The sequence below is a fragment of the Penicillium vulpinum genome (assembly GCF_028829585.1).
Source record: "Penicillium vulpinum strain IBT 29486 chromosome Unknown utg000002l_segment0_segment0, whole genome shotgun sequence".
NCBI classification, from domain to species: Eukaryota; Fungi; Ascomycota; class Eurotiomycetes; order Eurotiales; family Aspergillaceae; genus Penicillium; species Penicillium vulpinum.
The window spans coordinates 4,229,823-4,252,780 of NW_026643242.1; the positions used below are offsets into that span (position 1 = coordinate 4,229,823).

General features: G+C 46.3%; 10 protein-coding genes across 10 annotated transcripts; 5 read left to right on the top strand and 5 right to left on the bottom strand.

Annotated features, from left to right (window-relative positions):
• Positions 1–92: 92 nt before the first annotated feature.
• On the bottom strand, positions 93–1,450 carry N7479_004619 (uncharacterized protein; the record flags this gene model as incomplete). The annotated part of the gene is made up of 2 exons (XM_057252316.1): positions 93–1,263; positions 1,317–1,450. 2 exons carry the CDS (start codon positions 1,448–1,450, stop codon positions 93–95), a joined length of 1,305 nt encoding a protein of 434 aa, XP_057111641.1.
• A 690-nt stretch (positions 1,451–2,140) lies between these two features.
• On the top strand, positions 2,141–2,687 carry N7479_004620 (Dimeric alpha-beta barrel; the record flags this gene model as incomplete). Its single annotated transcript, XM_057252317.1, has 4 exons — positions 2,141–2,145; positions 2,173–2,224; positions 2,276–2,360; positions 2,416–2,687. 4 exons carry the CDS (start codon positions 2,141–2,143, stop codon positions 2,685–2,687), a joined length of 414 nt encoding a protein of 137 aa, XP_057111642.1.
• Positions 2,688–3,336: 649 nt separating this feature from the next.
• N7479_004621 (Dimeric alpha-beta barrel) lies at positions 3,337–4,140 on the top strand (the record flags this gene model as incomplete). The annotated part of the gene is made up of 2 exons (XM_057252318.1): positions 3,337–3,544; positions 3,596–4,140. The coding sequence occupies 2 exons, from the start codon at positions 3,337–3,339 to the stop codon at positions 4,138–4,140; spliced, it is 753 nt and encodes a 250-aa protein (XP_057111643.1).
• A 329-nt stretch (positions 4,141–4,469) lies between these two features.
• On the bottom strand, positions 4,470–5,702 carry N7479_004622 (uncharacterized protein; the record flags this gene model as incomplete). The annotated part of the gene is made up of 3 exons (XM_057252319.1): positions 4,470–4,696; positions 4,758–5,330; positions 5,387–5,702. The coding sequence occupies 3 exons, from the start codon at positions 5,700–5,702 to the stop codon at positions 4,470–4,472; spliced, it is 1,116 nt and encodes a 371-aa protein (XP_057111644.1).
• Positions 5,703–6,998: 1,296 nt separating this feature from the next.
• N7479_004623 (uncharacterized protein) lies at positions 6,999–7,511 on the top strand (the record flags this gene model as incomplete). The annotated part of the gene is made up of 2 exons (XM_057252320.1): positions 6,999–7,385; positions 7,449–7,511. 2 exons carry the CDS (start codon positions 6,999–7,001, stop codon positions 7,509–7,511), a joined length of 450 nt encoding a protein of 149 aa, XP_057111645.1.
• Positions 7,512–8,928: 1,417 nt separating this feature from the next.
• Positions 8,929–12,288, top strand: N7479_004624 (glycoside hydrolase family 71 protein; the record flags this gene model as incomplete). The annotated part of the gene is made up of 4 exons (XM_057252321.1): positions 8,929–9,009; positions 9,066–11,148; positions 11,211–12,182; positions 12,242–12,288. The coding sequence occupies 4 exons, from the start codon at positions 8,929–8,931 to the stop codon at positions 12,286–12,288; spliced, it is 3,183 nt and encodes a 1,060-aa protein (XP_057111646.1).
• A 2,010-nt stretch (positions 12,289–14,298) lies between these two features.
• Positions 14,299–15,927, top strand: N7479_004625 (cytochrome P450; the record flags this gene model as incomplete). The annotated part of the gene is made up of 4 exons (XM_057252322.1): positions 14,299–14,392; positions 14,442–14,470; positions 14,554–14,763; positions 14,824–15,927. The coding sequence occupies 4 exons, from the start codon at positions 14,299–14,301 to the stop codon at positions 15,925–15,927; spliced, it is 1,437 nt and encodes a 478-aa protein (XP_057111647.1).
• A 718-nt stretch (positions 15,928–16,645) lies between these two features.
• On the bottom strand, positions 16,646–20,500 carry N7479_004626 (ankyrin repeat domain-containing protein; the record flags this gene model as incomplete). The annotated part of the gene is made up of 4 exons (XM_057252323.1): positions 16,646–16,708; positions 16,758–19,152; positions 19,211–20,311; positions 20,391–20,500. The coding sequence occupies 4 exons, from the start codon at positions 20,498–20,500 to the stop codon at positions 16,646–16,648; spliced, it is 3,669 nt and encodes a 1,222-aa protein (XP_057111648.1).
• Positions 20,501–20,890: 390 nt separating this feature from the next.
• On the bottom strand, positions 20,891–21,259 carry N7479_004627 (uncharacterized protein; the record flags this gene model as incomplete). The annotated part of the gene is made up of 1 exon (XM_057252324.1): positions 20,891–21,259. One exon carries the CDS (start codon positions 21,257–21,259, stop codon positions 20,891–20,893), a length of 369 nt encoding a protein of 122 aa, XP_057111649.1.
• Positions 21,260–21,712: 453 nt separating this feature from the next.
• On the bottom strand, positions 21,713–22,708 carry N7479_004628 (uncharacterized protein; the record flags this gene model as incomplete). Its single annotated transcript, XM_057252325.1, has 1 exon — positions 21,713–22,708. One exon carries the CDS (start codon positions 22,706–22,708, stop codon positions 21,713–21,715), a length of 996 nt encoding a protein of 331 aa, XP_057111650.1.
• Between the last annotated feature and the right edge of the window lie 250 nt (positions 22,709–22,958).

Genomic DNA, 22,958 nt, shown 5'->3' on the forward strand with positions numbered 1-22,958 from the left:
TTTACCCAATCTTCAAGACCCCGAGAATCGAAATACACTGAAAACATTGTTTGCAAAGAGCACCGAAATTGAAGTGGAAAAGCAAGTACATTCTAGAGTTTGGCCTTCATAAAATCTTGATAGTAGAGTTTGATGCTTTGTCGTGCCTTCTCATCACGCTTAGCAATAATGTTCATCACAGAGTAGATGCCTTTCGCTCGACTTTGCCACCGCTTTCCAAAATTGCTTTCCGTGAACAGTTGCAGTCCTTTACAGCTTTCCACTAAGGGATGCCCGATAAGAGCAACAGTTTTATCGTCATGAAACTCGAAAGGAAAGCCAAAGACTACATAAAACCGAGGCAGGGGATGCTGTTCATTGGACTTCCAGTCCAGCTTTTTCCAATTTAATTCAAGTTTTCCAGGCAAGCGACGTAGCGAAAGTGCCGACTTCCACCAATCTGCCAATAGATGCTGTCCTCGCTTTCCAACGACTGCATGAACGCAACCATTGGTTCCAATAACCAAATGGACGAGCACACGATCAGCAACTACGTCGACTGGAACCTCGTCAATAAATGCCTGAGAAGCTTTTTCTACTGCTTTCGTTGCAACAGTAACCATGCCAGCAGGGCTCAGTGCAATTATAGCAGCAACCGTTGTCAGTGGACTTGATAGTGGCACGTTGTACCCAGGATATGGAAAATTCTGGGCCGGTCCGATGGTAGAAGGGCGCACGATAAGCAGCTTGTCCTTGACACCGCTCTCAGCGAACTGATAGAGAAGAAGTCGCTCTGTCAGGTTCTTTGCGTATGCGTAGGACCATGGGAAGTCGTGGGCTTTATACGCATCGCTGGTACCGCTCTCTTGCACTTGTGCCCACTCTTTCATGACGTTTGCGTTTGGATGAGGGTTGGGATCATATATGTCTTCTTTGAGCTCGACTTTGATGCCGTCACCGGTGGGAGGTAGGTGGGAATTGCAATATCCAGTCGAGAGGTAAACAAAGCGATCCAAATTTGGACAGGTCAGAGCAATGCCTGCTATTCTTTCACTGGCTCCGATAATCACATCTGATAGTCCACTGAGGGGCTTCGCAAGGTTTATAGAGGAGGCCGAGTGAATGACAACATTGACCTCTTGGCGAAGTGTGTTCAACTCGTTTTGGGAAAGCCCGAGGTCGGGTGAGAGAATGTCACCATTCATGGCGGTGATGCGATTGGTGCTAAGGAGTCTTTCGACTATTGCCGATGATAGAGATTCTGTCCATTTTGATCGGAGTTTGCTACAGTCCGAGTTGTCAATTTATTTCTCTCAAGGGTTTGAGGATGGACTGACCCTATACCTCCCCTGCAAAGCATATATATGTGACACCCGGAAGTTTGCGTGAGCAAGCGATATACAATGGCAGTGCCCAGGAAGCCAGTTCCTCCCGTGATGAAGATGGTTTTGTCATTGTAGTAGTTCCACATTTTGAACATTAAATCAGATATTGCAAAGAAATGGTCAGATGTAGACTCTATTATATATCTTCGGCAATATAACCCACGATCTTGTTTCGACCTAGCAAGCCATGTGGATATCAGTGATTTGCAAACCCCTTGCCTGGGAGCATTCCAACCACCATGCACTATATATGTATGTACATATGAGTTGTATAACATAGAATCTTGGAGTAGGGCTAGCTGAGCTATCACATTTCCATCTTGATGCTATTGTTCAATTGGTGGATATAGATGTCTCATGTCATCTTCCAAGAAACTCGCATAAAAGTTTTGTTTGAGAGAGATGATTACACCACATGAGTCGTTAATGCATCTTCGTCTCAAGATATATTTATTTTGTACCCCCTCACTAATTTGCTTGTTTTTAGGGTCCAAGGCGCTTTGAGAATTAGCGTAGAGCAAGGGGCGTGAGTATGATTGATCGGATGGGAATCCATTTTTCTACATCCTATGATCGTATGTGCTTTAATCATTAGGATAAGTAGGAAATAGATGTGCATCAAAAGAGTTGAGTATAACTAGGCAAGTTATTTGTCTGGGCATCTATGACCATTTTAGCCTAAAGCTTCTACGGCTGTCACTAGCGGCCAAATGCCTACATGATCAAGCCCTTGGCCACTTGGAAAATCCTTACATTTCAGTCTCAAGCCGTCCACTATGAGGTCCTTAGATTATTAATCTTTAGATAGACCACCGGGCGACAGCGACGACCAAGCAATTCTTATTTGGACTGAGGTCCAAGTCTCCAAAGATCTGGAGCTAGATACCGACCAATGAGCTAAACATTTTCAGCCACTGTTTCGGGCCCCACCAAGACACGAGCGATCTGTGTGGGGACGGGTTCGGGGAAGCCCGGACACGATTCTTCTAATAACAAGTGAGTGTGCTTCAAACTAGAACCAAAAGTCAGACCGCTCATACCTACTATAAAGCATGGAAGAGCACCTTGAATATAACCGAATTTATAGCCTCACGTCTAGCCCAGATCTATCGGGAGAATTTTGAGAGTGGAGGAATGATACATATGTCCTCTTGTGAGGCATTTTCTCGATATGGTTTTCGGATCTACAGACTTCCACACCTCCTACGGTCATACGTTCAATTGTTCTGGGTTTATTTTCTGACACCTCTGACCCAAGCCTACAAGGCCCAGATTTTTAAACTGACATGCATCTGTACCGGGTCACAGCCCTATTTGCCTTGAAAGATATGGGCCACGCATAGAATTGGTGCATCGCCAAGAGGCGCCCTTTGTAGTGACTGTACGACACCTCATGCACTTATTCCTATAACTGTATTAGTTATATTTTGTACAAATATCTTCGCAAGAGAATTAATGTGGTATTTATGTATTGAAAAATGTGTTGGGCGCTTGGCACAGTTATATGGGAAAATAACGGCAGTTAACTATTTCTCTGTTTGAGAGAGATAGCACATGAGTCCATAATGATTTGATAGATTTTCATCGCAAAGATATATCAATTTCTGACCCATTCATTGGTTTATTCGCTGCTTTATGTTCAAGGTGCCCTGACAATTGGCCTAGAGTAAGGGGCTTAGCGGGTGGGAAGCCCTGTTTTCCATACCCTACGTAGGTGCTTCAACTATTAGAAAAAATCAGGAAAAACAGATACGCATCATAAGGGCCGGTTATACTTAACTACATAGGCAAGTTGGGATTCCCCAGGCGCCTTTCCCGTTTTAGCTTAACGCCTCCAAGGATAGATTTAGATAGCACCGGCCGCTCACAACTCGTTTATCACTAGCGGCAAAATGCCAAAATAGTATTTTAAGTTCCCAGTCACTCCCAAAATTCTACTCTGTACTTACCTTTCAACTTCAAACATTCAGCCATGAGAACTTTGGAATGTACTCTGGATAGATCACCGAACGGCGAAGACCAGACGGTTCTTATTTGGACCGAGCTCCAAGTTCCTAATGACCTGGAGCTAACCGACCAATGGGCTGGGTATTTTCAGCCACTACTTCGGGCCCCGGGACACGAAGGGTCTATGTGGGGAAGGGTTCAGGAGCGCCCGAACACGATTCTTCTATTAACAGGTAAGTCGTGCTTTAAACTAGAACTAAAGACAGCTTGCTGATACCTATAAGGATGGAAGAGCACCTCGATTATGAAGGAATTCATAGCCTCGCCTTCCGCTAAGATCTATTGGGAGAATCTTAAGAACGGAGGAATAATATATATGTCCTCTCGTGAGACATTTTCTCGCTATGACTTCTGGAGCCGTATCTCCCGCAACTTCCTATACTCATACGTTCAATTATTCTGGGTTTACTTTCCCGCGCCTGTGAACGAAGCCTACAAGGCCCGAATTCGGAAACTACGATCCACTGAAAACGGGCTAGCTCAACAACATAGGCCTTTGAAGATATGGGCTACCAACACAGAATTCGTGCATGGTCAAGAGGCTCGGTTAATGGTGTGGTCGAACTTCTGGCAGGACGAAAGTTGTGCCGAGTATAGGCATCATCGGGAATATAACACGATTCAAGGCATGGGGGCTCGTGTTCGTGTGGTCCACTGCAAACCCCAACTAGAGAGGGTCAGTGACAGTCTGGAGGAAGTAGGAGCAGTGGGATGGAAGGAAGAGTTTGTTTATTTCAAGCAATTTGAGTCTCCGGCCGTTCTAGTTTGACATTTTATCTGGAGATTGGAAGTTTCATGATCATTCGTAGTGACTATAAAATATCTCATACACCTAGACCTATAACTGACTTTATCATATTATATCCTGTACAAATATCTGTGCAACAGAATTAATGTGGTGTATAATGAAACAGGCGAGAGCGAAGTGTGAGGGATGGGCCAAGACTGAAGTTCATCCGCGCTTTCTTTACTCTGTACAAGCGTATATAACAAAAGAAAGGCAGTATAGGGGCCTTGGTGTGAAAATCCGAACAATCACTATAACTATGCCAGATTCGTCAATTTCGCCTAGACAATGCCTCCCCTTTTCTCATTGTCTCAGTCTATCTGGACCAACTGAGCTACGCCGGATTGGAAGCTCCATCGTTTATTTGCGTTGCTCTGTTTGTCATTCCAGTTGGTTTGCAGGAAATTCCAGTACCCCACGCTGAAGAAGACATAGGTCTCGGGGTTTTGGCACACGAGATTATGATTATTCAAAGGCGCATACTTTCTCGGTCTGCCAGTGGGCTTCTTGAGCACAGCTTGAATTTCTTTCCACGAGTCTTCGAGTCATTAGCCATGCCCGAAACTGTCCAGGCTATGTGCCAGATTGTGAGAACTTACAGAAAGGATCAGGTGTTGTCAACACATCAATGGCGAGATGGAAAAGCTCATGGTAGAAAGTTGCACTTTTCGGGAGAAACTCGGGGATTGACATGCCTGCTGTGGGTGTTTTTGAGCCAAGGGAATCGATAGCCTGGGGATTACTAAAGCTAAGAGGACACAACGTGACCGTGGAGGGTTCGCTTTGATCTTGCGTTCCTGCAAGATTTGTTTTCCCGTCGAGCCCTGGTTTGGTGCAATAAGACTTATCCCCGTAATCCTCCTGAAAAACATATTCATGCAAATCATCTGACCAGTAAGGAGCGTTGCCATTGCTCACATACTGGCCAGTTTTTTCGTCTTCTGTAAACAGAAACGGGCGATAGTCCTTAATATCCTCAATTTTCTTATGAACAAGTCCGTTCGGACCTTCTTCCATAATCTCCTTTCTTGACCCTTCTGTTCCTTCTTCGGTGTTCCAAGCTGCATTCGTTCTAGACAGCCTCTCGAGCCACGTGTCATCGCAGTATAAACGTGGGGTGCGTTCATGCTTCGAATTCCCCTTCATAAAGTTCTGTACTGCCTCGAGGTTTTCTAACATGATGTCAGCAACATAAGGTGTAAGGTTATATAAGGGACGAGAAGCTCACTCTTGATCAAACCTGACTTTTCATCTCCAATTTTAACGCCGAAGTACGACTTGAGATAGCGTTGGGCAATTTTAGATTCCTTGGATGAGGGGTCCGCGGCATGGGTCAGCGCTTGGAGACCAGCGTCGACCATGGCTCTGCTTTCGGTTAAAAATTTACCGAGTGGATTTGGGAAATGGTCGCCACAATTGCCCTTTCCAGGTGCTTCTTTGAACAAGAATAACTTCTCAATCTTTAGATCAGGGGTGGGGGGCTCCGTCCCAACAATCGAAGGCACAAGTAACAGCCAAAACGTGAGAATAGATATGATATACATGACCCGGACCAATTCTCCTCAGCCTAGAGGAGGAAAATACACCACAGAGTAAAACCCATAAGCTCACAAACAACGCGTACGGAAGCTAGTATTATATGATTTCCAATCCCAAGATTCAAATTCGGACTCCGGTACCATCATCATCCCGAGCTTAGCTTAGTAGATAGTTATAGTAGGTAAATAATGAGGTGAAAATGGCATAGCAATCTGGATCCACAAGTGTGACATCGGGAAGATAACATGCAATTTCAACCGACATCAAAGGATTTAGTACTAGTGGGTTATTTGCATATACGCGCTTTGGTTACGGAGTACGGTGTAGTTCAAGATATGATGTTGAGTGGGAGGACCGAAGCTTGGAAATTGCAAAATTACGAGCTAGCACTGACCCTAATAACATTTTGACTTCGTTCACTTATTCTTCATCCTATATTTCTACTTATTCTGCCTATTTTGCTGTCATCCAAGAAGTATACCTAGACGGGGCTCCGATGTTAAACCCTGTTTGAGTACTATTAGTCACCACATTGTACGGAGTATGGATAACTATAGCCTATAGGTGATCAATGCCGATTTCACCAAAAGCCACCCAGAATCGAATATCGCGTGGCTGCCACGCGGGAAAAATCGGTTGCGATTAGACCCTAGTCACCTTAGTATGTACCCCGTGGTCCCTTGGTAGATCTTGGCGATCACTTGGAGTCTAGAGATCAGCCACAGCCCCACCAGCTGGGCCAATCAGCCGGCATGTCGTTATGCCTTTGAGACATGAAATAAGCTTGTAAGAAACTCGAAAAGGAGCTTGTTAATATGCAATTTCCGGTACTGCCACAGAAAACACACTCTTCTTGTGCCATTGTTCTGACACTATACCTAGGTGGGTCTTCGGGTAATCTACAGATGTTCCCGAAATCGTTAGCTCCGCATCTAGATTCCAGAAATGTCGTTATCACTACTATCCAGTTGTTCCGAATGGTGACTTGCCTTTGATATTTGAAGATTTGTGTTGATGTAACCCAAGGCTAACTCATTTACACGGACATAGCACTAATTTACCTGAACTCTCATGTTTCAAAGGATTTTGCCCGCCGAGAACCGGCCGAGAAAGACTGCCTAGGACCAATGGGCCAAAGAGAATCTCCAATCCAGATACTAGATAGTAGTACGGAGTACAATTCGGAATTACAACATAACAAGGTTCATGAACGATGTAAGAAACAAAAAGTGCTCCATATACTCGCAATCATGTCTATAACTGACCATTCGCTATTCTATTCCAAGACAATCATTGGCAGAATGGCCCCCATCTATTCAGTTATTGCTCTAGCTACTCTGGCTCTGGCTGTTGAGGCCTCTGAATGCTGGACCTCAATTCGAAACGATACAATCGCCTGCTACAACAGTGCCCCCATCACCTTCAACTTCGATTTGAAAACGGCCACCGATTGCCGGAACTGGTGTGGCGAGATTGAAAAATGTCAATCCTGGACCTACGTCGAATACTCAAACCAGTGTGATCTTTATCGCACCGCAGCTTTGAGCATTTCGAATAACACTGGCTTCACCTTTGGCGGGTGTGACCCTGTTGGAACTCCGTCGGTCAATAGTTTCACTCCGTCCCCATTCAGCATATCTGCGACTAGCACTGCTAGCACACATGTGGAAATTGAGACTGGCCATTTGGTAGGCTTTCCCTTTCCTTTAGTGAATCTCCGGCAATTTAGCTAACAATGGGGTTCTTTATAGTCCCGGGCCGTGCGCGGAGTGGGTCACGGATATGGCCGCAAGCATGGACATGGCCATCACTAAATGATATTGTCATGTGCGTCCCGGGGCAAGTCTCTTGCATGTTGAATAGGTGATTTTATGGCAAGGTTGGGATTTCGAGCAGGAGGGAAAATACTTTTATATTTGGTGATTTATTTCTTTAGTCAAGAAAGGATAGCTGAAGAAATGTTGCTGGTGTTCTGTGATCCACTCAGATATACGAAATACGGCTGAGTAAATTCACAGTTTGTCCCAAATGGTTGAAGCTAAAGTGCACGGAAAATATCCGGCATTTGATGCTTCAGCTTTGATGCTGGGAAACTGTTCATAGTCTTCTTTCTAATTGCCTTTCTAACGATCGTTGTAGGCATGTCGTATCTCTCAAGACATCAGAGGGCAGCCCTGTTGAGGCCTTTTGAAGTTCAAATATTTTAGTAGCGCACTTCTCAGTCAACAATGGCCTCGAGGACTTCCGAGACTTCCGAAGCATCGTTGGATTATTCTCGTGCTTTTTTTTCTCGTAGCAGAACTACGTTGTAAAGATACTAGTCGAATCTTAATGCATGGAAATACCAGTTTAGGTGTACATTTTAAGCCGTGTATCGTTGACATTCTGTCCTTTATTTTAGCCTAATTCTGTCTTAGCATTCCACCCGAGGGAATATATATCCAAACAAATTTGTACCCCAAGGGGGCATCAGGCTACTAGAAGAACTACCAGAAGGACTACTGGAAATTATGCCAAAATCACTACCAATGACTTAAGAACGTCACATATAATCGGTAACTAGGTAACTAGTTATTTATTCTTGTCCATATTATGATCTATGGAAATTTCAGGGTGCCCGATATATCAGGTAACAAATCATGTGACAACACCTGTTGTTTACTAGCAGTACGGAGTAGATAGATCCTGCTCTCTCTCCCCCTTTACCCTCCTCAGTCTTTCCCTTTTTATCAGGAAGCACAGGTCAAGCTCTAAGTCTTATTCCTGATCGGTTTTATTACCATATTGAGATCTCTAGAGAAATACTACTCCGTACGGAGCCCGACGAGCCACATGCGCCAAGTAGTTACCTCCCAGCCAAGAGACGCTAAGCAAATGTACATATATTGTAGTTGCATTGGTCATGATCCACTTGTTGGGTCAATCTAATAATTCCTTGGCTGGATACCGGATTGTAACTTTGCACCGGCGTTCTACTAACACCAGGAATTTTCATGAAGCGAGGACTCACAATGGCACTTGATGTCGGCAACGCAATCTCCGACTCCCCCGACGCAATTACACTAACTCGGTGGAGATTCTAAGAAAAATATCTCTCAGTCTTGATAGCGAGGGGGCCAAAATGGGGGGCCAGGATGGTTGATTGTTCTAGTCGTCAAAAGGTGAGGTTTATCCCAAACTAGGAGAATTCGATATCTCCTTTCTAAGCGTTCCGGGCTACTAGAACTAGCCATGGTATTCTTCCTGGCTTGGATCACGGTGCTTCTGCTGACCTGCCGAGTGCAGGCAGCATCTGTCTTTGCTCACTTTATGGTAATCAATTGTATCTCATAAAGTATCTATTTTGAATTTGTTAACGGGATGACTAGGTGACCAACTCGGCAAATTATACATCCAATGACTGGTCGAACGAGATGAAACTGGCGCAGGATGCGCATATTGATGCATTTGCACTGAATATGGCCTACAATGACCCGACAAACGTGAAGGCTCTCCCTGCCGCGTTTGCAGCGGCAGACAGTGTTGGGTTTCAACTATTTTTCTCATTTGATTATGCTGGAAACGGCAACTGGCCAAAAAGCGATGTTATCAACCTGATCAACCAGTATAGCCAACACTCGTCATACTTCTTCTACAGAGGAAAAGCGTTTGTGTCAACATTTGAAGGCCCTGGTCGTGCCGATGATTGGCCTTCAATTAAGTCCCAGACCGGCTGCTTTTTCATCCCGAGCTGGTCTTCCCTGGGCGCTAAACCTGCCGTTGAAACTGGAGTCGTCGATGGTCTTTTCAGCTGGGCAGGATGGCCATGGGGTCCCCAAGACATGGACACTTACATTGATGCTTCCTACGTTCAATATTTGGCGGGTAAACCATATATGATGCCCGTTTCTCCGTGGTTCTATACCAATCTGCCTGGATACAAGAAGAACTGGATGTGGCGAGGAGATCACTTGTGGCACGATCGCTGGCAGGAGGTAATCTTCGTCCAGCCTGAATTTGTGCAGATTATCTCATGGAATGACTATGGTGAGTCTCACTACATTGGCCCTCTTTATGACAAATCTATGGAGGCCTTTGAAATTGGAAAGGCACCATTCAACTATGTGACCGATATGCCCCACGATGGTTGGCGCTTACAGCTCCCCTTCTGGATCGATATGTACAAGCAGGGAACTGCTACAGTCACCGAAGAGAGCATCGTCGCCTGGTATCGATTAAGCCCTGCAGCAGCCTGTGGCAGCGGAGGCACTAGTGGAAACACAGCCCAACAGCTACAGATTGAATACCCACCTGCTGAAATGGCCCAAGATCACGTTTTCTTCTCCGCCGTGCTTGGTTCATTCTCTGGAGTGGTTGTTTACATTGGTGGGGTAGGTCAAACTGCCGCGTGGACAACAGTTCCGGATGACAATGTCGGCGTCTACCATGGCAGTCAGGCCTTTAATGGCCGCACTGGAGCTGTGACTGTGTCTTTGATGCGTGTGAACAAGATTATCACCACTATCGAGGGTGAGCCCATCTCTGCTGGCTGTCCCCATGGAATCCAGAACTGGAATGCCTGGGTCGGCAGTGCAACAGGCGATACGATATCAGCTAAACCCAAGCTATCCCTGTACGACCAGAGCTGCATGAACGGCACTGGCGCTAACAACTTTGCTGGTCTGTGTCAGTTCGCATGCACATACGGCTACTGTCCACTTGGGGCGTGTACGTGCACGAAGATGGGCCTAGGTTATGAGAAACCCAACTCGACCGGGGTGAACGGCTACCCCATTGCAGGCGAGGGAGCTAGCTATAGTGGACTATGTTCGTTCGACTGCAATCTCGGTTATTGCCCACCCTCGACCTGTGGCACCGTGGAGGTGCCTTTGGTTATACCAACCGTCTCGCCATTTCTTCCTCCAGCCTGCACCTCAGGAACTGGCGAGGGGAACCTAGCTGGTCTCTGTGACTTTAGCTGTACACATGGATTCTGTCCAATGAATGCGTGCACCTGCACTGGCCAGGGTGCAGTGAATGTCATGGCTCCTACAACCGATAAGACTGGCACAGCTGCTCCAGGGCTAGATGCCACCGTATATGGGCCCATGTGTGAATACACTTGTCAACGTGGATACTGCCCTGAAGGTGCCTGTGTGGAACAAGACTCTAGTGATTCAGGGTCAGGGTCAGGGTCAGGGTCAGGGTCTGGATCTGGATCTGGAGATGTATATATCGCACCTTCCATCTGGGATGAGCCTTCACCGGTAATCCAATGCCAACCTCCATGCTCCCTGATTTTGCCTCCGCTGCCTCTTGATTCTCCATCCACCATCTCCGTCCCGCCATGGACTACCCCAGTCACTCAGAGCTACCTGACTACCAGAACGTCAACTGACGAAAATGGACTTACAGCCACTTATCATGGCTATAACGTGACAACAGTGTTTGCAATTATCTCTTTCCCAACATGTGAGGCATCCGTCTATTCTCAAACTTACTGTTGTAAAATATTTGGCTAACCCCTGTTCTAGCTGTGCTGACCGAGGTTCCCGTGTGGGGATTATCGATCAATGCGAGCCAGACTGACCCTTTTAACGTAGAGATGACAAGAAGCCTTACCTTGCCCCATATGGTATACGTGCTACCTCCATTTGGAACAGCTCCCACTCAAACAAGGAGCACCACCACCCTAACCCCACCTCCATACCCCTGGACGCAGACAGCCGAGGACAGCCAAGTCAACAGGGGCTCGACCAAAACCACTTGGTCCTCCGGTCCTCCAACACCCTCAGTCAGCAAAGGTAGTAAGGGTAGCGGTCATAGCTGCTTTCCGTTCTGCTTCTGGCCATGTCCACTCTGCCCCCCTGGTTTTGGTATATCTGGCGGTGGTGGCAGCGGCGGTAGTGGTAGTGGCAGTGGCTCTGAGGGTGAAAATGAGGAAGAATGTAGAACTCGAACAGCACAAGTGTGTTCTACAGTCTGTGTTGAAGGCTCTGGGTGTGACTTCGATTGCTCCACCACGACTGGGTGCTCTGCAACCGCATCATCGACTAAAATTATTGGCACACCAGCGCCTGCTATTTCGATCAGCATGGAAACCTGGACACCGCAGACCGTTGACCGGGAGGAGGCCATAAGCCTCGCCATATCTCTGGAGTCGGTGCTTTCTTCCATGTTCGGAACTTTGACCGTTCTCAAGGGGCCGGGAACGACAACCACTGCAACCGGGCCCGCCCCCACGACCGGTGCCGGTGCCGCGCGCCTCCAGCTCTTCTGGTACACTGAAGGCTCAGACGATGACGGTGAATGGGATTTCTATATATACTATGGTGACGGGATGGGAGACCATGGTGGATGTCCTTCAATAGTAACTCCCGACTTTGTGAAGAAAGATGGGTCCTGGAGGGGCATTCACGATGGGGATAGTGGTTTCAACCTCTTTGGGACATCGTGTAAATACGAAGGATTGGATTTGCCTACGGGCATCAAGGGCAAGGAGGTTGGTAAGTTTGTGTGTGATGGATACCGTGATGCTACTTGTTATGAAGGTGATGATTCGCAGAGAACATGCGAATATTGGACAAAGACTTACCATGTCATGAGATGTGAGTGGTAGAGTTAGAAAAAGGGGTTGATTGTCGCACAAAGCCTAGTGAATTGAAAGACTTCCGAATAGTAAAGCGACACTACTTACGGGTTGGAAAATAGGATATGGCATCTCAGATGCCATACCAACGCTTTCTATAGCTATTGTAGTGGGGAGCACTGTCATTGACGCAGGTAATGTCTGTCTGCGAACCAGACAAAACCAGGGCAAGTTGTTGAGTAGCGAAAGGTAGGAGAAAGAAACCTAGGGGTATCCTTGCGAGGCCCCTCTACAATATGTAAAATCGCAACTAAGATAAGGAAGAAGTTTTAAAAAAGGAGTTCAACTTCTAACTGGGAATTCTAAATAGCCTTCGATCTCACAAGACTTCACTATTGTGAAGACAATCAAATACCTTCTAATCTCTTGATAGTAAAGCTAGAAACTCGAATCTTAATACGGTATTTTAAGTATTCCCAGATCAAAAGCCATATTAAACAGAATTTAGTCTTTCATTAGAGGCTGATAATTTAGCGTGGGGTTGCGGTTGATATATATTGTACAGGGAGACGTGAGAAATGGCCGTGTGAACTGACTAAGCAAAAGACGTCCACGGGTGTATTTAACCTTGGAAGTGCTGGAAGCAAGAGATTAGAAGAATAGCCAATCCTTTCTCCTACAAACTACTCCTTGGTTTCCTTCTCCTATCTTCCGCTATTCAACAACCTGCACTGGTTTTGTCTGGTTCGCAGACAGGCATTACCCGCGTCTATGACAGCGCACCCCACTTCGATATATATCTTTGCTGATAGCGTCCAAGGAAAGGATCATATGGACTGAACGTACCATAGAAGGAGCCTCCAGGCCTATATGATCACTTAGCTAATCCCCCACTCGCTCCAGGGCTATTTATGTTCTTGACTTGGAAAATATCTTTGTTAGAGTTGTGCAAGGGATCGGAATCAACACCTTCAAATCATTGTCAGGGTAATAAAGATGGTTAGATCTTGAGGCTATTGCTCACCAGAGATTATCACGAAGTTCTTCAACTTCAAAGGGACCATCGTCATCTCAAATTACGGCGCCCATCGAGTGCGAAAGCACTTCAAACACCCAAACTCCAAGTCCTGTGAAAATCTGTAAATCCTGTTCTGTCAACTTTTGGTACTGATATTTATTAGTTGTTTCCTCCGGATGAGAAACATAACTCGGAAGATCCTGTAGACTGCTAAGCTCGCTGTTAAATGGCTCTGATAAACGCCTATTTTAAAACGGGATCGAGGAACTTTTCGCTAGAAGGCACAAGGCCCATTCAACAGCCATATGGAATACGCACATCAATCTTAGGTGACACATTCCTATAAACTACTTAATACCATCCAAATTTAGCAGATGAGTTGACTGCAGCTCTCCATGAATATTCAGGGTATCGGCAACGTGGGGTTGCACTGGCGTACTTTTGTTGAAGTTAACGGACACCACTGATTGGAGGGGTTTGTACACGATAGCGACGAATTTCACAAGTTAGAGTCGTTGATTGCAAATCAGTAGATTATGCACACCCAATAAAGAGGGTCTGAGATGAATAAAAAGGCGGGGAAGAAAAAGCGCTGATGCGTTGGAGAATAAAATGGGACTGCTGGCATAAAGGAGCCAAGCAGCTCCCCCGCTCAGAGGCCAGTCACTGCTGCTTCTACCTAAAGGAACAATCTACCATGACTTGGCTCAATATGAGATTCTTACATGCCAGTTGAGACATATCTGGAGTCATAGCGATGGTTTTAGCAAAATGGTCAGCCGGGTACATTTTCACTCCAGTTCGGAGTTTCTTATATTTTGTTCGAACTATATATTTCAAGTCCTGCCGTTCCATAATTTTGCTTTGCTGGCATAGAAAAAAAAAGTCTCAGTAAAATATAATGGCGACTACACTAGTCTGCTTATTTTTGTTGGCAGCTGCGGGTCTTTACGGCTTGGGCCGAGTTGTATACAATGTCTTCTTCCACCCACTGCGGAAATTCCCTGGGCCTTGGATGGCTGGGGCTACGTCGAGCTGGAAAGCATATAAAGAAGTTATCAAGCAAGAGTCTGCCGTTCATGAGCTCTTTGGTCTTCATAAGAAATATGGTATGAACTAATTGGGATTATGAGTCTTTTTGTTTAACATTCATAATAGGCGATATTGTCCGTGTTGCTCCGAATGAGGTGAGTTGTGAATGATCAACCCATTCTACACTTCCCTGTTTGGGTTATAGGGCTCAAATAGGTCTATCACTCACATGTAAAAGCTCCATTTCGGAAGCCCCGGTGCGTTCCACGATATCTACCATAGCAGCAAAAGGTGGGACAAGGATACGGGTCTTTACCGAACCCCCGGGGTTTCATCTGGATCCTTTACATTTTTGAAGTATGCGCAGGCAAAAGAACGAAGGGAGGTGATTCTTCCCATTTTTTCCAAGAAAGCCATCAATAGTCTTGAGCATCTGGTCTGGCAAAATGTGAGTAATATATTGCTTTTGTGAGTATATCTCAACAAATACTAAATCACCGGGCCATAGGCAACTCGCCTTGCGTCTTCAATTGCCAAAACAAATGCATCAAAAAGCTCCGTCGACCTCCTCTATGCATTCCGATCCTACACCCTGGACACTATAATGTGTTTCACATTCGGAAACTGCATAAACGCCCTTGATGCGCCGGCGTTCAGCGACCCTCTAATTCTAGCTATGGACGCCAGCCTTCGTATGATACCACTTATGAAGAACTTCCCTATGATCCGAGATCTTATCTTCGCCGTACCACCGGCTCTAGTTATGCGCCTGATTCCAAATGCCCAGAAACTAGCTCCACGCCTATATCAGGTCCGGGATCTCGTCCAGCAACAGCTTAAAGTCGTCCTAAATTGTCCTTCGAAGCTTGATAATGTACCACACCAGACTCTCTTCCACCGTATGCTCGATCCAGAATCATACCGGAGTAAGGAAGTCTTGAATATGACAGAGCTACACGATGAAGGCTTCACACTCATCTTCGCAGGCGCCAACACAGTAGCTGACACGTTGCTTATGGGCCATTGGCATGCAATGCAGAACCAGGCCTTGCTAACCCAACTAAGGACCGAGCTCCTGACTGTATGGCCCAACGTCGAAAAGCATCCATCGCTAAAAGATCTCGAGACCCTACCACTCCTCACGGCAGTGATCAAAGAATCCCTGCGATTCATTCCGTCTGGCGTGTCGCTAACGCGCGTCGTTCCGCCAGGAGGCGCAGTGATAGCAGGACAGCAGATTCCCGGCGGGACGGTGGTGGGGATGGCGATTTTGCACGTACATCAGAGCGCGGAAGTATGGGGTAAGGATGCACTTATGTTCCGGCCGGAACGGTGGCTAGAGAGCGCAGACAAAGAGAATTCCTGGAACGGGAAGAGTGAATTGGATCACTGGCTGGTTCCGTTCAGTCGTGGGCCGCGCATGTGTTTTGGTATGAACTTGGCCTGGGCGGAGTTGTACATCGCGTTTGCGATCATGATCAGGCAGTTTGATTTGACTATTGATGGCACGACAGAGGAGGATATGCAATGGCGGGAGTGCATCGCGGCTTACTACCCTAACAGGCACTTGCATGCGTGGTGTCGCCCGGCTGAGTCTGGGATTATGAAGTAAAGAGGTGGTGTTTATGTAGCTTTATGAGACACGAATTTCGGTGTCCTAGACAGGTAGGGCTCATGATCGAGGGTCGCGAAATTGCAAATCATACCAGACGTTACGCATTGTTAAGAATAAATACCATCAATCATATCATGATCGCCCGTGTCTGTCTGAATTGACTTGGGGCTCTTGCGTCTTGAGAACTCGTCTCTTTCCTTGAAGAATGCGTCCTTCTGAAGGGGAAAGGGGAAAAGACAACAAAAACAATAAGGAAAATTATGAAGTCCGATGATTCACACTATCACAAGTGTCACAGAGTACATCCAGAGTCGCAACGGATCCTGATTGAGACGTCCGTTATCAAACCCATTCAGCCCACAACCGCTCATTCTACATTCATTCCAACCAGACCGTTTGCTGTGCATGTTCCTTCTAGCGGCAACTCCTACTCAAAGATTGTAGTGGTTGAGCAGTGCTGGACAGTTCTACCGTCTTGCTGTTGATTATGACTTGGTCAAGGCCTGAGCGAGGTGGATTGGTTCCGTTTCCTCCACAGCTAAGCAAACGCCTGGTTCTTCAGGCCCAGAAGCAGACTCCCCTTTGGGCTGTAACCCCATGTCATGAGACCGATCCAGACATCGTGCTCCAACATGATAGCACACTTCGCAGATATCGAAGGACCCTTCATTACAAGTGGAGCAACGCCAGAAAGCCTCACTTTCCAAGAAATTGATTAGGCAAATATCACACCATCCATCCTGACTTTCTTGAAAGGTGCCTTCAACTCCAAAGTCAACTGTCACTTGAGAGCTTGTATCAGAAAATGCGTTTAGGACATCCATAACGTCAACTCTCTTTCGCAGTGTGGCGTCGGACAGTGCTGTGCGACCAAACTCATCTTGAGCCTCACAATCAACACCATCGCTTTTCAGTAGCGTGAGGACTGATTGTAAATGCCCACTGGATGTAGCAACATGTAGAGGTGTCCGGCCATATCGATCGGGCTGATGAATGTTCTTTATATTGACGGAAGTGAAGAGAGCAGTCAGATTGGTGAATTTGTTCTGCAATGCTGCATGGAAGAACACACTTCGACCATTGTTGTCCATGGTATTAATATCAGCTCCATTTTCTAGGAGGAGTTGAATCACTTCTGTGTCTCCATGGACTGCTGCGTAAATCAGAGGTGTGAGGCCAGATTTGTCTGGTCGGTGGATATTATTAATACTGGTCGAAGTAAAAAGAACGGTGAGATTGGCGAATTTGTTCTCCGATGCTGCATGAGAAAATACACTTCGACCATCATTATCCTCAGTATCAATATCGGCTCCAGTCTCTAGAAGGAGCTGAATCACTTCTGGACTCCCATAGGCTGCTGCGTAGCTTAGTGCGGTCAAACCCCAGCGGTCTTTGGTTTCCAATTGAACACCATCACACTTCAGTAGGGTAAGAACTAATTCTAAATAACCGTATCTTGCAGCAGTGTGTAGAGGTGTCTGGCCATCATCATCCTGAGTGCTAATATCAGCTCCATTGTCCAGAAGAAGTTGAGCCACTTCTGGATTCGCACAGGTTACTGCGTAACTAAGTGCGGTCCGACCCTGGTCGTCTTTGTTTTCCAACTTAACACCGCCGCTCTTTAGCAGGGCAAGGACTGACTTTGGATAATTGCAGTCTATAGCAGCATATAGAGGAGTTTGGCCATCATTATCCTTAGTGTTAATATCAGCTCCAGCCTCTACGAGGAGCTGAATCACTTCTGCCTCCCCAGAGGTTGCTGCGCAATGTAGTGCGGTCGGACCCTGCTCGCCTTTGAGTTCCAATTCAACACCCCAGCTCAGCAATACTTGTATTGCTGACGTTTTGCGTAAAATTGCGTGCATGAGTGGTGTCATACCAGAGTATTCGATGTTGTTGGCGTCAGCACCTTTCTCTAGGAGAAACTGAACTATTTCCTTATTCCCATACATTGCTGCGACTGAGAGAGAGGCATTCAGTTCGATATCTTGGGGATTGACCTCCAGGTCCCAATCAAGAAAGAGCTGCACCAAATTTAAATGATCACTTTGAGCGGCCTTAAATAACGGAGTGTGACCGCTTTCATCTTTTGCGTGTGCATTAAGCCCTTGTTTCAAAAGAACACGAGAAACCTTCTCTGATCCACGCTTGGCTGCGGCATGAAGTGGGAACAATCCATTGTTGTTACTAGACAGTAAGTCACTATTTGCTTCAAGCAGTAACTCCACTGCTTGTTCGTGGGATTCCTTAGTTGCCAGAAATATGGGCATATTGCCCCTCCTGTCTTTGATATTTGGATCTGCGCCATTTGCCAGAAGGAATTTTATAGCCTCTAGGCGGTTATGTTCTGCTGCCCATGACAAGGGGGTCTTTCCAACAGCATCTATGCAGTTCACTGAACTGCCAAGTGAAATCAACTTTTGGGCCACATCACGCAATTCAAAGTAAGCCGCAAGATGCAGGCCTGTAGTAAGCAGCGAGGTGTTTCCCGGATAGAGACTGTCCCCAAATTCGATAACGGGGGCGTCGTAAAGGGAATTCTCGTACGAAGACATGAACTGCATGCATGAGTTGACTTTCGGTGTGTCTAGCAGTAGCGCAATAATGGCATCCTCGCTCATAGCTTTTTCCACGCCGGCTTCGCTCTCTACGCTCTCTAGGATATGATTACCCCAGAAAGTAGCTGCATAATTTCCAAAAGGATAGTCAGCTAGGCGCGATACGAAATCTTCCTCTGTTTGGCAACTTCCTGTTTTGAAAGTATCGAATGACAGATATGCCACACAGATGCTGCCGATATCATAGTTTGCCTTTGGGAACCAAGTTGATTGATTGCGCTGAAAGAATTCCTGGGTCGTATAGTGGACAAGTCGAATGACATTGCTTTGTTCGTCAATTGTCACTAAGCCGGCACACACTGAGACCATGTCAATTAGATCGGGGAGATTATCCTCGTCAAAATCTGACTCGTCTATCTCGACCGCTAGTGCAGTTTGCAGCTCCACCGTAGTGAGCGGTCTCTTGGCGCAAGTAATCCATGCCAGGACTTGCATGGCCATTTCTGTTTGGTCAGATATCTGCCCTTGAATGCGTCTCATTGCATCGTTATAGGCTGAATCGTATTGCTTTGTGCTCGATGACATGCCTTTCAATGCCAATCTGATTGCTTTGGGGGATTTTTTGCCGACCAAAGAGTTGAGATAAAGCTGGGCAAGCAGAAACCTACGTTCTTGTTAGAAAACTAAAATTATTTTCTAGCAAGCAGTAAGTATTCACTCACATTCCATCCACAGCCATCGCTATCTCTGTCGAAATCTCTGTTTGCAATTCTGGATTGCGTAAAACAAATGCTGGGAGCATTGCCAGATTTCCCCGAAGATATCGCTTGACATCTCCCGTGCTAGCACGGATCTCAAGCGTTGGTCGTTTTTCAAACCTTTCAGTTATTCCAGGAATAAACCGGGAAGTAGCCAGAATGTTTATGTTGCAAGCATCTTGAAGTTCAAACATGGCATCCAAGAGTTTTGTTCGCGATCCATCATACATCCGACATTCATCCAAAGAGTCAATCACAATATAAACCTTTGGAAACTCGCTCGTCTTTGATAGCATTTGGATAATGGTCTTCGATAATTCGCCCATTGAAGGTCTGGTTCTTTTGGCCATATGTTCATCATACATCTCTTGGACGCTACTCGGCAACGATGGCTGCGACTGGGCCAATTGTTTCAAAAGGTTCGATAACAACGCAATAGCGCTTTCGTCATCATGTCTGTTGTAATTGCAGTAGAGATACGCGATAGCAGCCTCGCCTCCACTGCGAAATCGATCGTAGAGCTCATCAATCACAACGGACGCTAGAATTGTTTTCCCACCACCTGGAATGCCAGGACAGAAGAGCATTTGCTTTGAGCCAGAAATCCAATTTTTAAACTCGGGCGAGTCCAGGAACCACTGTCCAGTACCTTCTTCACGTCGAGCAATGTAATCGCTTTGCTGGGTGGCATAATTTGACGGTGAGAGCCAATCAAGCACTTCCTGGCGCGCTTCCTCCTCTTGATGCTGTACCAGTTTTTCCACACCGCGTTTTATAATTTGGCCATTGAATGCAGTCAGTAGTGCGATATTGGTGCCAATTCGAAGGCGAAGTTCTTGAATGTCGTTTGGTTCCCATTTCAGGCGTTTCCACGCCCGCTTCGCCATGTTTCTTTTTCCGTCTTTAGTACTCGATAGTTCTGTGTAGTCCTCGATTGTCTTTGAGATGTCTACGAGAACCTCGTGGCAACTCGTCGATAATTTGCGTAGGTCAGCCTGTTGCTGGCTGCTAAGCTCCTTCGCGGATATGTCGATCTCCACATCTTGCAGCACTAGCGAAAGGCTTCTGACTCTGTCAACGATTTTCTGTTAGTAAAGCAGGTATGAAAAAATGAAAGGTAAGCTCAAATTTAAGATCGACATACTCATCGGAAATATTCTTAAATTGAACAGGTGCTTCTACAAAACCCTTTCGAATCTCCTTGGCAAGCTCGATAACTGCGAGGAAATCCCCGATACCAAACCCAAAGCTCATTTTGGCAATTAGCACCGCCAATACAAAAGGTCAAATCAGAATGTTTGGAGCTCAGATGTGAAAATAAGATGTTGGAGATGCAAGATAAATTTCAGCCTCACTCAAAAGCGGGGTTGGGTCGGCTCCTAATCCGCCCCCAAGGTATTATTAGCCTCTACGCATTGAGTGCTAACGGCCCCAGGGCTGTCACTCTCTGGTCAAGTCCAATATCCTTCACATGGTTGAGAACATTAGTGCAAGTGTCGTTAAAATTTCCCTCTGTTGTTTCGAGCATGGGACTTGAATCTGCATATACTCGATGTGAATCTGCCCCTATTCTCAAGTTCATGTCATGAAGCACTACAAAATCGCGCAACAAAGGCACTCTGAACATTGGTCGCATCATGATAATTAAAGCATGTAAGGCAGAACGTTGGCTTCGAGATCAATTGCTGTATGTAGTCTCTGTTTCAATGCCGCAACAAACTCATCAATTGTCGAGAAATCCTCGAGCCGAGCGTCCCAGATCTCAAAACACGCCCTCTTGGTGTTGCCGAAGCGCCTTTTCTCCATGATATACTTGATTTCTTTCATAAAATCATTTGCGTACCACAGCTTGGGGAATGCAACACTGACTTCTTGCTCCAAGTTACGGGCAACACAACGGCATAGCCATGCTCTTACCAGTAAACTAAGCTTCAGCCATAATGTAATGTTGGGGTCGTTGCTTAAAAGCATCTCCTGATCAGGATCAACAAAATGATGAAGGTTCTGAGCCATGTTGACTAACCTCGGAAATCATTCAAGTGTGAAGAAGTAAGGGTGGTCGATAAGCAATGGCCTTCATGAACTGATGGATGAAGCTATCTAGAGGCAGAAGAATATACCAAATGAGAAAGATAGCAAAAAGTTCAAATATAGGCAGAGGGAGAGGGAGAGGGAGAGATGGATAATGGTGTTAGGGGAGAGGGATGAGGAAAACATCACCCTAGGACACATAGCTCTCTCTCTGACACGACATCCTAACAGCGTACTACTATAGGATATCTGACATTGACAAACACTTCTTTAGTGTAACTATTGATTCATCAATACATGGTCTAATAGGAAAAAAAGAAAAGAAAATATGTATCCGAAACCCCAAAGTCATTAACACATTACAGGTCAATTTAGACAGTAATCCGGTTAGCCCTCAAATACTCATAATCCGGCATAGACTCTCGAGTAGCCTTCTCAATCAGCGCAGCAACCTCGCCCCCCAAATTCAACACGCCACTTCGCAGCCTCCGCATCAATATCAACCGACGCAGGAGCCTTACACTTAACAACCCCAGTCGATGCCTCCAAAGTCGACAACATAACAGAAGCAGCAATCTTATGCATCGCCTGCTCCTCAGGATTCCCCGCATTCGCACTCTCCGGCGTCCAATTCTCAGACTTCTTGTCCGAGCCATTCCATTCAAACTGTATAGACGCGGTATCCAGGCCAGCCTTCTCACAGAATTTCATCACCGCACCGGGGTTATGAATAACATCATGTGCATCAATAACTAAAGGCGTGACAGGCTGATCCGGCTGCTCAAGACACCAATCGAACAATCTCCGCGTGCACTCCATGTTCATGTTAGTGATCGATGCGCCCCTCATACCATCGTCGTCCATGAACCCGGCTTCAGACAACTTCATCATAGCACGGTACATCGACGGCCAAGCTAGCGCCGGGTGACGGATGATGAAGGCTATCTGCCAGGTGCGCAGGTACTCATCCGGCATAATGGTCTTGTTATTGGCAGAGAATGTCTGCGTGGGTCCATAGCGTTCGGGCGTGCATACGCGGAACTCTTTCAGATCCTCGGTGTTTTCGGCGCCGTCAAAGGTGCTCATGAAGCCCGGGTTGACGAACCAGTAGGCGTGTTCTTTAGCGAACATTATCTTGTTCTCGGCGCGTGCGCGCGCAGAGTATTCTTCTAGCCCGTCGAAACCATTTTGGAGCGCGGCTTTGGTCTCGTTCGTTGCAGCTGTTGTCCAATGGTCCAATGGCCTGTCCAAGCGACCGCCTCGGACTGTTGTCATGAAGGCATCGTAGAAGAAGTAGCCGCCCTTTGGGCTGCTCACGACATTTGGTTGGTTGGGGATGTTTAGAATCTTTAAGAGGAGATTCGAGGCAGTGCGGGGTACACTGACGAGGAGGATTCGGCGTGGTTCCTTATTTTCAGTAGGGGTGGACATGGTTGCTTTGCTGATAGAAGGGGTCTGTATAGAATTTGGCGGCTGGATGGTAATTAAGCTTAACCCGTCGTGAGGCAATGGGCGTGAGAAGATATGTTTACATTCTGGAGTTAGATGGCGTAATCTTCATTAAATAGATCCGACTTCTGTCCAGTTTTAAAGATCAGCGGTTTATTGATTCGAAATTTTCCTAGGCCCCTTTTTCTGCGTCTAAGTGGGTCGAAGTATGTGACACTGCTACACGAAGTAG